Source organism: Monopterus albus, unplaced genomic scaffold (genome assembly GCF_001952655.1).
Source record: "Monopterus albus unplaced genomic scaffold, M_albus_1.0 scaffold67.1, whole genome shotgun sequence".
In the NCBI taxonomy this organism is placed as follows: Eukaryota; Metazoa; Chordata; class Actinopteri; order Synbranchiformes; family Synbranchidae; genus Monopterus; species Monopterus albus.
Window position 1 is genome coordinate 1,898,477 of NW_018127947.1, and position 15,293 is coordinate 1,913,769.

Sequence of the window (15,293 nt, forward strand, 5' to 3'; positions counted from 1 at the left end):
TCAGATGTTAACTGGATTATTAGTTTCCGCCAATCGGGGAGCGAACAAGTTGATTTGTAATCTGAAAATACAAACACCAACATACAAATATAAAGACTGAGCGAACACCACTTATAACTGATAAATCACCTTTATTAAACAAAATAGTACGTCATATAATACCAGTCCTGCAAAAATGTGACTACAAACAGAATGACTATAATACAAATAAAAACACGTTGGAAAAATAACAGATGCAGTATCATAAGGTCATCTAAGTTTTTGTTAAACTGATCTGTCTAATTCAACTATTTTAAATTCTGCAGAATGCACATCTAAAATTCTTGCGATCCCAAACTCCAAAATTACCACACTGATGAACACTTAACCCATGACAGTGCAACAGAACCACCCTCAGTACCTTTGTATAGATCTAGAAATTTCCATCTAAACTGTGTATATGAACATATATTTTTACAAGTACTTTTTTATTTTCGTAAAGCACATAAGTATCCTCACTTTACTTTTGCACAGCACTGCATGAGACACTGTCAACCATTGTGAAACAAGGTCATTTCAACAGCCTTAATGCGACATAAAAGGAAATCTGGAAAAAGTTATATAGAACATTTTAGTTAAGGTGTACTCTGGTGTCTCGCTATACAACGTCAACATCCAGATGGTGGCGAGTCTGTACAGGAGGTTCTGGGATGTCCCTGAACTTCAGAAAGTCATGAAGTGGCGAGGGTACTGGGAGCTGCTCGACTACATTTGTCCTCATCACTAGATCTGGTCCCAACACTGACCTAACCTGCAGCCTGCATATGTGGGAAAGAGGGGGAATGTTGTCTAGAGGGAGTCAAAGAGAGAATAAACCACTGCCATTATTCAAAGTAACATCACAGATTAGTAGAAGCAAATGTGCAGTGTATATTTTGTCACTGTACCAAAACGTGGACATGGTTCCCAAGTCTTTTCCGCCCGCCTTTGATCCAGAATATGTTTTAAAGAGGAAGACAGGGTTGACCAGTTTACAAACTCCAGCAGATAATTCAGCACATCACCCTTTGACTCTTCCAACCTAGAAAACATACAGAAATTGATCAAACACAGCCTGCTGATAACTGACCAAAGAGTGTGAAAAACTGAGTGGAGAACCTATGTAAAGTAAACTGGCAGCTTACATCCGAGACTGCATCAATAGAGATGGCTCCAGTCCTGCCTTCATAAGCAGAGGAAGCCAGCTGGCAGCAAACTGTGCTTGGGATAGTACTGCACATAGCAGGTCTCTTAGTTCAAACTGTGTTAACTCAATTTTCCCATGATTGTGTGGGGAAGAAAATCCCATGGTATAAACCTCTTGTCGAGGAATCCATCTGTGCTCAAGTATGTGTGGCAGCATGTCCCTTTCCCCAGTAATGAAGGCATGCATCCAGTTGTCCTCACTCAGAGTTGCTCCTGCTTCTATCAGCAACCTCACCGACTCGCTGTAAAAGGTTTAAATTGAAATCAGGGACAACCCCATCTGTTTTTGTGTATGTTCTTGGAGTGTGTGAGGTCGTCAGATCTTACAAACCTGTATGTTCTGTTGCTTAAGGAGAGTGGTGAACTAAGGCCCAGTATGTGTGTGCAGTCCTGGGCATCCGGGCTATAGCCTTCCTTTAAGAGCAGCTCAACACACTTGATGTGATTGTTTTTGACGGTCATATACAATGGACTCACCATGCCATCACCCCGGTCACACTTACGGTCTGTTACAGCTATCAGCCTCCTGAGGATACTGGATTGACACAATTAGAGAGGTTTAAGTTCATAAGTATGGCCACAGTTGCATAGAGCTATGGTTCCCAACCTTGGATTTGGGAGGCCATTGGGGGGCACCATAGATCGAGGGATTGTCGGCTGTGCAACTGTGACATCAAAATTAGATGTGCACGTTAAATAAAATCATTTTAACACACTTGCTGGTCTGTTAAACAACAGTCTCCATACCCCTTTCAGGTAGGCTGTGTGGGTGGGAAATGTCCAAGGAAGTCTACCTGGACCTGCGCCCCCTGCCTAACATGTCTCCTCATTAAAGTTTTGTAATACATCAGACCAGAGTATTTTTCCATTCCGTCTCTAGTGCCTCTATAGTGCTCTCCTTACATGGTTGTAGCACACTGGACTGCTGCTCTGTGTAGGACTTAGCACAGGCACAGAAAGGCCCTGGGTCGGCCAGGACTCGAACCCGGAACCTTCTTGCTATGAGGCAACAGTGCTAACCACTGCTCCACCATGCCACCCTGTTTTATATCAAAATGTAAACTAAATCTCTTTGATTATGTTGATGGTGGAAAACAATCTGAAGGTGTCAATCTGTACTGAATATTGACATTTTACAGACTAAACGATGCATTGATTATAGGAAAACATGACAGATTCATCGATTATGAACATAATCAATAGTTGTAGCCTTAATGGGTGGATTCTGTAACTATCAGCTGAATCACACTGTCGAGGCAATTCTCGAGCCGACCAACAGCCAGAGGATTCATACCAAGAGTCTCACTACTGATCAGTATTTACTGCTTATGCACATCACATGATACAGAGAAAGAGTCCTACTGAGTGCAACTCGCCTCTTTATTCCTCCCACACTTAGATGCACTTGCTGCTGTTATCTGCCTTTGGCGTTCCTTTCAGTGAAAGCTCACATTCATCCTCCATATCAAAACAATATATCCTTGTTTCTGGCATGATCCATTCAATTCCCTATGCTGCCTCAAAATACAGGAGGCACAACAAAAATAGTAATTTTGCACAATTTATAATCTTTGCCCTTGAGTTAATATCTCACCAGAACCACATCCCGTGAGAAACAAACTGCCTCTGCTTTATTATCTATTTGTTACATTTGTCTTGCTTCTGCAGAAAGGACAAAGCACCTTACTTTCCCCGGTGAGCACATCAGTCTGCACAGAGTGAAACAACATTTGAACATAACGCATCAAATCATCAGAACCTGACTGAGTTACTTCAACTAGACAAACATGGTGTGAATGTGATCCAGCGTATTGTGACATATTTTCCACCACACACACACACACACACACACACACACTAAAAAGATTAGGAATCAATGCACATTGTCAAAGACAAGTTATAAGTCAGTACCCAATGTGGCCAAACTCAGCAGCAGCATGAATGGGAAGCTGGGGCCAGTCCAGACTGCAGGCTTTGTTAGGATCTGCCCCGTGGTCCAACAGGAAATCCACACATGCTTGGTGGCCCTCCTGAGAGGCAATCAGCAGTGGTGTGGCCAGATCTGCTGCCTGAGTGTTCACGTTGGCACCTGGAGTGAAAACAACTCATTAACTGTTATTTTACTCCATTACTGGTTTAAGAGAAGACTGAGGAGAAGAAGCAGAGAGTAGCTGGGACAAAAGAATCATAGGCTATAAAAAAAAAAAAAAGCTCACACAAACAAAGAGAAACAGCTCATCACCTGCATTAACAAGGATTTCCAGGCACTCCTGCTGTCCATACTGTGCAGCCAGAAAGAGAGGGGTGATCCTGTGATCATCTACTGCCTCCAGGTTGCACACATTAATGAGTATTCGCACAATCTCACTGTGACCCTTAAGAAGCAAAAGAGCAAGTTTATCACTAGTCTGGAGTCACCTCAGACCTGTGTTTGTGAAATTTTTTACCACCTTATACACAGCTTGATGAAGACAGGTCCAGCAGGATGCGGTGTGTGTTCTGTTGACCTCTGCACCTTCACAGACCAGCAGCTCTACAACCTCCTTGTGTCCGCCGTCTACAGCTGGTGGAAACAATTAACAGCTGATAAATGCAGACAGAATTTATCAAATTCGCTTTACTATCCAAACAAGGAAATTCTTTGCTCACAGATATATACAAGGGTGATAACAGTACAGAACACCGGTTTGATGATGTGCAAGTGTTGTACCTGCATACAAAGGGCAGGACAAGTCATTAGTTAGCTGGTCAATGTTGGCATGTGCTTCCAGGAGGAGCTGGACCACTGCCAGGTGTCCGCGTTGAGCTGCCAGGTGACATGCAGATTCCCCCTCATGTGTCAAAGAGTTCACATAGGCTCGACTACCTCGGGAGGAGCCTGCTGTTTACAGCCAGAGCAGGAGAAGGAAAAACAAGTTGGCTATACCTGAAATGTATGTGACTTCATTGAAAACTTGATAAACATCAGATCCAAGGATTAAACCATTAATCAATTTGTTGACCACAGGAAATAAATCAGAAGTCAAAACTTTTTCTGATCCCATTTCCTCAAATGTGAGGATTTGCTTTTTCATCTTCCACATCTCTGGACAGTGGGTCCAGTTCAGGATGTGGTGCTGTTCTCTGTTTTTTTTTTCATCTTGAATCAAATGCATCTGGGTTTCAGACTGTTGGCTAGACAAACAAGGTATTTAACCCATCGCCATACCTACGCCAAAAGTGAGGATTACTTTTGTGCTTTTTATGGAAAACTGTTAATAATTACAATAATCATTTATTGCAAACAGTAATTGCAGCACACAGAAAATGTAATGTTGTACTTCTGGAGAATTTATTTACGGTTTATAAATCTAAATGAGCAAATGAAAAACTATCAACATATTAGCCAGTATTAAATTACAGAATTTGAAGGCAGTAATCCTGGAAAATGAGCAATGAGAAATGTGTGATATACCATAAAGAGGCCGGTCATCTTTTACTAAGAGAAAAAAACAGAACTACAATCCTGAGTTGTATGAAACCTTTTTTTATTTTACCGCCGACAGCGGACAGAAGCTCCTGCACACACTCTGTGCTGCCAGCGGCCGCCGCTTCGTGCAGGGCACTCCAGCCACGGTTGTCCCGACATTCCACACTGCGCCCTCTCTTTATCAGCCTCCTCAGCTGCTTCCTACTGCCCGAACGAACCGCAGCGGCAACACTCGAGACGGTGTCTGGGTAGCACTCTGTAAAGTGCATCCTCTGCTCCATAAACAAATATCACGCCATTATTAGCCTACCAGTTAGCCAGAGCACCGTGAACTGAAGACAAACCCCAACCGAAAGTGAAACATCAACATACAATTAGCCGCCAAGCTAAAGCGTTTCACTCATGTTTTCAATGGGTATACCATTTTGCTAACGTCCACAAATCAGGATAAAATTTGTCAATTACATTTCGCAGTACTATGTACTGTACCATGCATTTACACAAAACTACAACTAGTTTTCATGAAAAATAGCGTAGTAGTTTTACTAGACGGCTAGTACAAACTTCTGGCAGATTAAGATTTCCGTCGCCGTTTATGACGTCACAACTCCCAGTAGCTGTAGCCCGACGCAGTGGATTTAACACTACTTTGCCAAAAAGCGCTAGCTAGTCACTGTTTCATCGTTTATTAGTCCTAGTCAGATTCTGTGTTACTGTTTCAAACACTCCTGAAGAAATGCGAAGAGCATTCAGAAATCTGATGGAAACAGGATAATCGCCGGTTTGAGTTGACACAATTTAAAGGTAAATGTGAACATTATGACTCGATGTTATCAAGGCACTGTATATACATTATGCTCAGTTGCTGCTAATGTACCAGTTTACATTGAAAGACATTTACAGACGCTAATAAAAATGTATTGGTACTAGGCAAAACATCCCCACATGATATAACTGTCAAATTATTTCTCATATACTGTGCATTTCTATTGCTCCGAAAGCCAAAGCGCTTCATTTTAAAACCTTGAATGGTATATATTCATCCAGTGCTTTTTTGAGACATCGATTTGGTATTGAATCCAATAACTGTATTTTGTCACGGAGATGAAAATACAGAACATCTTTTTTTCCAATGTACGTTTGTGAAGAACTTTTGGCATGAGGTTTTTGTTTGACCCCAATCAAAGATTCACCTCCTAAATGACTTCACCCAAAAAGACATTACTTATGGTCTCCTGATGGACAATGTCAACGCTGCCTTTCTGATCAACATCATTTTTGGGAAATTCCATATACATAAATCTAAGTATATGAAAATTGTACCTCGTTTCTATATATTTCTCAATGAGTTTCTTGTTTTTGTCAAAGCCCTAAGTCTAATGAAAACCAAAAATGCTACAATATTTTTTAATTTAATTGAAGAGTATAATTTAATATCAAAGCCCTAATTTTTTAACATGACTTTTCACTTTAATTTTATTTTATCTAGTATTATTTGTACTACTTCTTCCCTTTTTTTATTCTAACCTTATTTTATTTATGTATTTATTTATTTATATCTTTCTCTCCTTCCTCTCTTGTTCTGTTCTTTGTTATTGCACCTGTTTTATATTAATGTTATGGAATATTAATGTTTGCCACTTCTGTTGTAAATACAAGTGTTCAGTTAAAAAAAAAAAGTCTTTCCTGTGTCCTAGTAGGTCCACAGTTCCTGTGGCCTCAGCAGCACCATGGTGGACATCGCTGTGAAAAGCGGAGCAGCCTGGGTGTGTGCACCGGGATGCCACCTAGCTGATGTGCTGCTCCCTGTTCACATCAGTAACAAAGACGGTGAAGAGGAGCTTAGTCGTGTAGAGGGAGGTGAGACAAATGGGTAAGTAGCACCATTGCCAAGTTTTAGTATTTTAGATGTTACTAGAGTGTGAACTAAGTGTATGTACATCATGGGCAAATAGGCCTCGCCACAGTTTCTACAAGGGGAAAGTTTCCATTTTTGAGTGAATGACATCTCTTTTCTGTTCCTCACATGGGAAGCCCAGTGCTGCTGGAACAGATGGAGGAAGGGTCTCCTTGCATCCTGACACTCCGCTGCAGCCCCAGCTCCCCAGCTGCCATCAGTCGCTTACTGGTCATCAGCGGGGCTCGAACCATAGAGGTGTATGACCAGACGGGAGAATACTGTGGGACAGTAAGGGGGGAGAGGGATGACAGCATCCAGCCAGAGCGGTACACACACACCCAGTTTTCAACAGCAGGGGTTTCAGTATATAATACATAAGCTCTCAGTTCTATTGGTGTTGATCTGTTTTAAGTGCGAGTTATCAGCATAGCTAGTTCAGACTATTAAATCTTAGCTTTTAAATTGGGACCTCTGTTAAGTTAAAAGGAGAGGAGAAGTAATCACCTAGGTTCCCTGAGCATTACATCAGCTATGAAAATTAACATTTTTAGGCAGTACTGTACTTAAATTTAGACTAGGTTCACTAAATTAACTTGGCATCCTGTGGCACCTGTCAGGATGACCTGGGTTGGACTTGCCATGCATGCAACTGTTCCACAGACAAAGCAGGACAGGAACTGATGGTGCAGATTTTTGAACATTTCAAGTATATACTGTTAATATCTTGGCTATTGTATGAAGCTAAAACAGCAGCACTCCCAGACTTACAAACAGCTTCATCTTCCAGGCTTGTTATATTATATATAAATCTGCTGCTGACTGTTTTTACCATCACATCTGCTGCTGGTCATCTGCACTACTGTCCATGTGCAGATCTGACACCATCTGACAATCTTCTTGTTATTATTTGCATTACTGTCACTGATTGTACAAGGTTTGAGTCATAGCCTATTAGGTTGTACCGTTTAGCTTTATTCTAATCACTGACTTAGGTTTCTTATTCTTTTTAGTCTATTTTTACTCTACTTTTATTCCATTTTAGTTTCCTAAATGGTATGGCATTCAATACTAGGTGAGAGAGAAATGGTATTTCGATTTTCTGTATGTCCTGCACATATAGTGAATTGACAATAAAAATATTGATTTAGGTTCATCAGTAAAGTCAGGGATCCAGCCTACAATGTGAGTTTGAATTTAGTCATGCTCTCTTCCCTTAGCGTCCATCACTCAGGAGTGTCAGATGTTGAACACAAACATGAGGCTATGTAAAAAAAACAACAAAAAACAAAAACAAAGGAGTTCTGATCAAGTCTGAGTAATGTCTGATGGGATGTTGAAACAGCGTCTCCTTTGTTTTCTGCTCACAGTGAAGACAGAGGGCCTCTCTACAGGAACCAACTGATCCTAGAGCATCCGTTGTCAGCCTGCGAAGTGAAGGTGAGCTACATTCAGGGCCAGAGCTCAGTCCGAGCTCAGTCCCAACACAAAGACAATGATATCAGCTGTGATATCAGGGTGAGATTTAGGCTTCAGACTTCTACTTGCATGTTTCAGTCTTCACATCTATAAACAGCTGAGATACGTATTTGGTCATGACACTGGACATTCATCCAAGTATCTTGGACAGAGGGTTTTTTTTTTAATCCAGTTAGTGATATTTGTATTTGACTGTGCTGAGTTTACTTGAACCACCTGGTTCTGTCTCCCTCTCGTTGGTCTCTTAGCTGCTCTCCCTGGATAGTCGAAGCAGTGTTTTGGTGTGTCGAGTTGTTGTGGGTCTTCAGTTGCACCAGCCCTCCCCGACTCGTGGCCCTGGCATCGACATGGAACAAGTACAGTGTCTGGTTGAGCAGATGGGGATGAACCTCTCGCCAGGAGCCCAGAACCTCATGGACATGGTCCACTTCCAACAGAAGGTGTTAGTAAAGGAGCAAGTTATTACTTTTACCGACCTCATGTCGTTGTGTTTCAGCAGCAAGCTCATGATCATTTTCCACAGTGTGCCATACCCACTTTCAGGCAAACTTTAGCTTAACCTCAGTCCAGCTCACTATGAAGGTGGGTAGAGCAGTCGTCTCCCAACCCGAAGGTTGAAGGTTCAAGTCTCTGTGCCTACAGTCCACATGTCGAAGTGTCCTTGGGCAAGACACTGAACCCCAGCGCCCCCGATGGTTAGAGCCATCAGTTGAGTTGGCACCGCAGATGGCTGCCATTGGTTCTATACTGGAAACTAATTCCTTGTGTGTAACATACTTGGCCAATAAAGGTAATTATCCTTATAAGAGAAAAAAAAAACTTGAATCAGGGTTACTTTTGAAAGCTCTCCCTCAAAAAAGTGTTTATCAGTGTTCTGACATTGGAAATGTGGGAGTTACTTGCCTGTTGAACAGCAATCTTTTATTAAATGAACTGCTTTCTTAGAGTTTGTCTTCTAGATTTGAATTTCTGTGTTTCAGTATAGGCTGACAATCTCATTCTTTTTGGCAGCTGATTTAAATGTAGACCGATGTATCCTGGAAATCAACAGTAACTGCCACCTTCATTCGGTGTGCAGACAATAAAAATGAACCCACAACAGAGAATGAAATGGGCAACTGCACAACAACATATCGCTATATGTTTCTCAGCAGAACCAGAGCACCTCCCTTGGCGGTTTCCTCCCTCTCCTGATGGGCAATGGAGCTTTCTCTGCCCTGATTAGAGACGGCAACACCTCCCCAACAGCCGTCAGCAGCCAGTCTGCAAACTCCATGGTATCAATTATATTTGCTTTTCTTTACACCCCACAGAAGATGTAATCCCTCAGTACCTGATAAAACATCAAGCAGTTACATTTTAACATTGGTTAACAAGATGCTAAGAGATGATTCTGAATGCCATTGATCATTTACTGGTTTGAATGTAAACACTGTGACTAAATCATGAAAGTCAAACAAAGAATCCATCAAACATGTAAAGTGACAACAAGGGCTGGATTGACAAGTAACAGTGGACATGTAAACTGGTCTCCTTGGTGTTGACTGGAGCGTGAGACTGAGCAGCCTGTCACAAGATAAGGAGATAATCCAGAGTACAGCTGCGGAGGTTCCGCATCTACTGCTCCTCCTGATGCTCTTTTTAATTACAGCACAACACCAACAGATAACCCCATAATTTACCTTAGAGGGGAGTCTCTGAACAGCAGCTCACATTTGAAGCCAAAGCTGTACCAGAGTGATTTTCTGCTAAATATAAAACACCTTATTAACATGTCCACTATCAGTTTGATGCCAGTGAAATGTGGGTGCAGAAAATGCTTACTCATACTGTGTTGCTGATATTTTCAGTGAGTCTCTTTTCTTGGTTAGCCTCCAGGCGGCTCCGTCAGGCCCGCAGGTGAAGTTCCCCTGGCTCAGAACGGAGCAGTGTCAGACAGCTCGAGCCCCTCCTCCCCAGACACAGGTAAGGATCGTTACATCTGCCTGGTGAACATGTGAGCAGTAAAGGGGCTAAATCAGGAAAAAGTACTTCCCCTTTCTGCTGAGACTTTTCCCTTTGTTTAAAATTACAGTCTGGAGGAAATGCCATTGTACAAGGGACGAGAATATTTGTGATGTGTGTATCAGTATTTCTGTCTCGCACCTCTAGAAAGCAGCGATAGCAGAGGCCCGGTGAGGCATGCCCAGCTGGTGGAGATGATGTCGCACTTCCTGAAAGGGGAGGGTCATAGCCAGGTGTTAAGCTCTAACCCTGAGCTCCTGCCCATGCTCCAGAGCGTCTGCGGTCAGGTGACACAGCTGAGACTGGATGATGCTACAGCGGCAGCAGAGAAGGAGAAGATGAGAAATGGCACATGGTGAGTGGAGTTAAGTGAGTGTGTCCTGTTTGACAGTGTAGTTCAACAGTGTTTGGCTTTTTGGATGAAATGTTTGTACTAAATAGGAGTCACTACTGCTATACTGAGACAGTACAAGACAAATGTAGGTGCTTCTTGTTCTAATTAGTGAGGGAACCCTAAGCCATTTTATATCTGTGCATCACCCGAACCTGTGAATCTACATCAAGATGAAGCTCCATGTTGGCAGAGTGGCTCCGCCTTGTGTCCAGAGATATAACTACTTGGTTTCTGCAGACAAACACTCAGCAAGCCAAGGCTACACAACATGCAAGATAAAACCTATTTTTAAACATTAATAACACTAAAATATACTAGCAATAATAATATAAACTACTACTAGACCACTACTATTACATAATAGTAACTAGGATAGGATAGTATTATACTGTAATAATCAGTTATTTTGGGTATTAGAGGAGCATAATGATGAATTTAGAAAATAGAAAAGTTTCAAACTTATACCATTTAATCCTAGTCTTGTAAAGTAAAATTGCTGTTAAACTGGGAACAGTGTCAGTTGCCTTCAGTACAGAAATGTCATGTGAAAATATCTTGACCATTTCAGTTGCAGCTGCCCCCACCAGGGCTCACAAACTCCTCCATTTGGTGGAAGAGTCATTAAACATAGTGTTTGCTCACAGCACCATCAGGAGTCTGAGGCAACGCTGCAATGTGCATTTGTTCAGGCATCGCACCTGTTCCACACACGGCGAGCAGGTGCCATGTGAGTGTACAGTCATACTAGGGGCCTTTAGATGGTTACTGAATGAAGTGTTTGTATGTTCCCACATACATGCTTGATAGCTCGTGATTAAATGGAAGGTACTATAGTAGAAATGGCTGCGTTTCAGTTTTTGAGCCTCAGTCACATTACTGAGCGGCAGAGTGTCGGGACAAACAAAGACTCATGTATTCATAGGACAATAGGATTGGTTGTCTGATGTCACATTGTTAGCTGAAGTGTTGAGCTGCTGAGAGTCAGCAGACGCCCAAACATTTCCCACCTCTTTATGGTCAAATATTCACTGATGTCAAAGCTGCCAGGCAACATACAGTACATCATATATCTGATGGCGTGTGTTCAGGCAAAACTCCACACTGGTAATGGGACCTTTTGAAAATAATCACTGAAGCTGTCAAGTTTTTTTTTTTCTGGACACCACCACATAGAAGGACCTGGGTTAGGCCAGTGGTTGTCGACAGTGCAGATAGGAGGCCGATACAGAGGCAACAGATTTCATTTACCAACATCGCTGTATGTGTGGATCATTAAAATGTTGGCAAACTGCACCAAACCAAACTGAAGTGTCATTTTTTTCACCAGCGCTGATGCAAATGCTCAGTATCAGCTAATTCACTTTTAAAACTGGCAGTTTCTTTATCGAGCGGTGCCACAAACTGCAGTTTGGTTACACAAGGCTCTTTGTCAGAGCAGAGCGGCACATGTGGGTGGAGAGAGAAGGTCAGCCGAGTCTGACTCCATATAGAGAGGAGGACAGCAGCTCAGCGGTACGTCTGCACCACAACACATTAGCCTAGTTACCACAGGCTACTTACTTAAAGAGTTTAAAAATACTGTACGCTACTCTGAGAAAGTAACTGGCATCACAAAATTCAATCATCTTTTTTGGTTTTTAAAGGAAATTGTGAGACATGAGTGGTTGCCTGGTTTAAAGATGCTAATAACTGTTAGCACTAGTGAAATGTTAAAGAATTGTTACTGGTATTTGTTCTTGTTAAGAGTTGTACTTAATGTTTCATAGTTTTTCTTGTAAACTATCATTACCTAAAGATTTTGAATCTCCTACATTTACCAGAGTGCTTTTTTCAGTTGTGCCACTTTTATTCATTGAGAAGCTGTGACAGCTTAAATTTCCAACCTGTCTTGTACCTGCATGGCATTCTGGGGGACTGAGGCAGCTACTGCATTTTCTGAAGTTGTTTGTCCTCCTTCTGATACTTGTACAATGAATTTCTTACCAAATCCTGATGAATAATTCTTATCGTTTGCACAGAAAGTTACCCTAATAACCACGACAGGACTAGATGTTCAGGCTACATCACTTAACTGCTGTTTTATAACACAGGGGAATTACCCTCTAGCACCAGGATAAAGTAAAAATTGCTGAGCAGACAGGAAGGAAGGGTCAGGGGTGAACAGTGGTGGAGAGAAGCCACAGTGGCAAAGACTCAGCACAGTTACTGAAGCTGCTGGAGCAGTGAGGTTGGCGTGAGCAAGAACTGAGGCTGTTTGGAGATCTTTGAAGGGTAATGCTGTTGGAATCTGCTGAGAAACCCCAAAAAATGCCAAGACATGCAAAAAGCCTGGAAATGTTTGAGAAGCTTAGACAGGGAAAAGGAGGAGATGGTTAGGATGAATCACAGCTAAACTGTGCTGTCTGAGAGCTTCATACGGAAAGGAATGTGCCTGAGATCGATGCACACAGCAGGATGTGGAGGTTAGAGGAAGGTGATGGTCAGCACCGACTGTGAGCCATGTAGTTTCACCGTCTGTGTTTATGTTCACGGTTTACTTGCTGATGTGGCTTCATGTTCATGAGCTGGTCACAGCTCACCTCCCGTCTCGCCTTAAAAAAGTTTTCATTGTGCAGGTTATTATCACAGTAAGCATAAATAGTGTGATCCAGTTCTGGTGGAAAATGTGATAATAGGTAGTGGTGTACATTTTAATGCAGTTTTCATAGCATCAAAGTGTCATTTCCTCACTTTGGAACTCAACCTTTACTCTGTGGGCACTCTGCTTTAAATAAATTCTAATAATCTGTGTTCAAAACACCAAGCAGAGAATGAGGAGCCAAATGCAGACACAGACAGGTAGAGTTTCAGCAGTACACTACAACACAAAGAACAAAGGTGTCTTACTGTAGTCCAGGCTGACGAGAGGCTGAACCCAGCAAACAAACAGCCCCAAACCAGCAGGTGACTCTGGGGCTAGATTGGTGAGGCTGAAGAGCCCACAGGCTAGAACACAACAGACAGAGGAACCAGGCTGGTTCTGAATGGCCTATCAAAGTAAGTGAACACACCTGTGGAGAGGCAGTGTGTGTGAAATAGGGCAGAGCTAAAGGGAAAGCCCAGAGACAACTGGAGGCTGGATGTGGAAATGGCCAGAAATGGCAGATCTGAAGAAAACATGGGGTGGAGGAAGAATTGGAATTGGGACACAAATGATGTCCTGATGTTGTCCCTCAACTCCACAGGGAGCTGGACCCAGCCATGGAGCGCCGTCTGGAGGAGATGGAGAGGAGGCTGAAGGAGCACGTGGACCGTCGCCTGGACGCTCTGGAGCAGAGGCTGGAGAAGGCCCTGCTGAGTGTCTTCCCGGTGGTGGCCCTTAACCAGGGAGCAGCCGGCAGCTCACCGGTAGGAGCGGCATCCACCGGACTGTCGGAGCAGACTGCACGAACACCAGCCATGCACTGAGTTCAGGACCGCTAAAAGACTAACGTGTAACCTGGAGGCCTTGCTGCCCATGTGTAGAAGAACAGAGATACAGCAATAGGAAGAAGGCTGAAATGGGAAACATGGGCACAATTAATACAATAATTGATATAATCAATATAGCTGTGTTAAACCAGAAGTGTCTCCGTGGGTGGAAAACTGTCACCAACACTCAGTTCTCCAGCTGTTTAAGATGCAGCCTCTGTAACAGTTTCTGTTGATCTTTATCGCTGGTTAAAAACAAGCTAGTGAATGCAACACCACTTTACAGCTGAATGTTGTGGGTGTACGGTAGGACTCTCATCAGCCAGTGAACAGGATGTCAGTGTTTCAACTAGAGAAACACAAAGGTTATAACTACAGAGATCCATGGGCCAGAAACAGGAACTTATAAACCACAGCGTTACAGCCCAGGTGCAGAGAAAGGATATTGTCAATAGGTTTTAACATAATACTGGCTTAAATTCAATACCAGCAGAACACTCGTGTATTCGGGGAACTTATAAACCACAGCATTACAGCCCAGGTGCAGAGAAACACAGGAGAAGCTTTAAATTATTGCAGTGAATAGATTTTCTTAAGAATATTGTCAATAGGTTTTAACCAATACCAGCAGAACACTCGTGTATTCGCATTAAAATGTGCACGTAAACACTGCAACTTCTTGGTTTCATGATCTAGATGATGGTCGAGACATTGTCCGTCTCCTGACTAACAGTTACTCGCCGTGTTTACTGTAACAGCACTTTTGGTTCTGTTCAGTTTGGTTTGACACTTGTGTACTCCTGATGCAGGAGTGTGACTGATTACAATGTACTTATACATGACACTGTAATGTTTTAAGTAGTTTTCATCTGTAACATAAAGCTGATCTGCCTGTGAAAACTATATAATGACTGTTTTGACCTGTGATGTGGATGGTTTTTATAACTACTGACAAATAGCAAATAAAAAGATATTTATACTCTTTTTGGGGAACTGTTGACTCTACAGCTCTTAAAACAGAAATGTGTGTGCAACAGAAATTACATGACTTTGAAAACAATGAGTAAAGAAGAAAAAGATTTTTCTGTTGAGGAAGGCGTTAACCCAGAACATGGAGCTGGAGGACAGCGCAGCCAGTGATGTGAGATTGTGAAGAAAACAAATGCCACCCACATTTTAAGCTAAAAAAGTCATAAAAATCAGATGTAGCAGTAGTAACATAACTATGGTAGTGAGTAGAAGCTTCTGGCGGTCAGTCTGGTTTCTCTGGGCTCCACAGCTGTATTTCCTAACTAAAACATATGAGTCAGAAAGTAGTTTGAGTTGACAGTGCTGATTTATCGGCATGGTGATGATGGTAATTAGAGGAAAATGTT

The 15,293-nt window shown here is 42.4% G+C and overlaps 2 protein-coding genes across 8 annotated transcripts; one reads left to right on the plus strand and one right to left on the minus strand.

Moving 5' to 3' along the window:
- Positions 1-125: 125 nt before the first annotated feature.
- On the minus strand, positions 126-5,281 carry asb3 (ankyrin repeat and SOCS box containing 3). Of its 5 annotated transcripts, none has more exons than XM_020604803.1 (9): positions 4,761-5,279; positions 3,935-4,102; positions 3,675-3,787; positions 3,467-3,599; positions 3,136-3,313; positions 1,556-1,759; positions 1,164-1,466; positions 927-1,060; positions 126-828 (listed from the first exon to the last, which is right to left on the minus strand). In XM_020604803.1, exons 1-9 carry the CDS (start codon positions 4,972-4,974, stop codon positions 638-640), a joined length of 1,638 nt encoding a protein of 545 aa, XP_020460459.1. In that variant the 5' UTR covers positions 4,975-5,279; the 3' UTR covers positions 126-637. The 5 variants fall into 5 exon arrangements, with proteins under 5 accessions (XP_020460459.1, XP_020460458.1, XP_020460457.1 ...); XM_020604802.1 differs by having other exon boundaries at positions 3,935-4,105; XM_020604801.1 differs by having other exon boundaries at positions 3,935-4,105; positions 4,746-5,279.
- Positions 5,282-5,311: 30 nt separating this feature from the next.
- cunh10orf88 (chromosome unknown C10orf88 homolog) lies at positions 5,312-14,901 on the plus strand. Of its 3 annotated transcripts, none has more exons than XM_020604809.1 (10): positions 5,312-5,497; positions 6,391-6,566; positions 6,728-6,919; positions 7,961-8,030; positions 8,318-8,509; positions 9,224-9,346; positions 9,941-10,034; positions 10,221-10,428; positions 13,692-14,346; positions 14,459-14,901. In XM_020604809.1, the coding sequence occupies exons 2-9, from the start codon at positions 6,424-6,426 to the stop codon at positions 13,912-13,914; spliced, it is 1,245 nt and encodes a 414-aa protein (XP_020460465.1). In that variant the 5' UTR covers positions 5,312-5,497; positions 6,391-6,423; the 3' UTR covers positions 13,915-14,346; positions 14,459-14,901. The 3 variants fall into 3 exon arrangements, with proteins under 3 accessions (XP_020460465.1, XP_020460463.1, XP_020460464.1); XM_020604807.1 differs by having other exon boundaries at positions 5,313-5,497; positions 9,221-9,346; XM_020604808.1 differs by having other exon boundaries at positions 5,313-5,497; positions 6,394-6,566; positions 9,221-9,346.
- Positions 14,902-15,293: the final 392 nt, after the last annotated feature.

Excerpts from the sequence above, each read along its gene's own strand:
- asb3 (XM_020604801.1), bottom strand. The coding sequence starts at position 4,974 with ATGGAGCAGAGGATGCACTTTACAGAGTGCTACCCAGACACCGTCTCG. Across the intron at positions 3,788-3,934 it reads GTCCTGCCCTTTGTATGCAG|CTGTAGACGGCGGACACAAG; the intron begins GTACAACACTTG and ends TGTTTCCACCAG. Across the intron at positions 829-926 it reads GGAACCATGTCCACGTTTTG|ACAACATTCCCCCTCTTTCC; the intron begins GTACAGTGACAA and ends GACTCCCTCTAG.
- cunh10orf88 (XM_020604807.1), top strand. The coding sequence starts at position 6,424 with ATGGTGGACATCGCTGTGAAAAGCGGAGCAGCCTGGGTGTGTGCACCG. Across the intron at positions 9,347-9,940 it reads GCCAGTCTGCAAACTCCATG|CCTCCAGGCGGCTCCGTCAG; the intron begins GTATCAATTATA and ends TTTCTTGGTTAG. Across the intron at positions 10,429-13,691 it reads AAGATGAGAAATGGCACATG|GGAGCTGGACCCAGCCATGG; the intron begins GTGAGTGGAGTT and ends TCAACTCCACAG.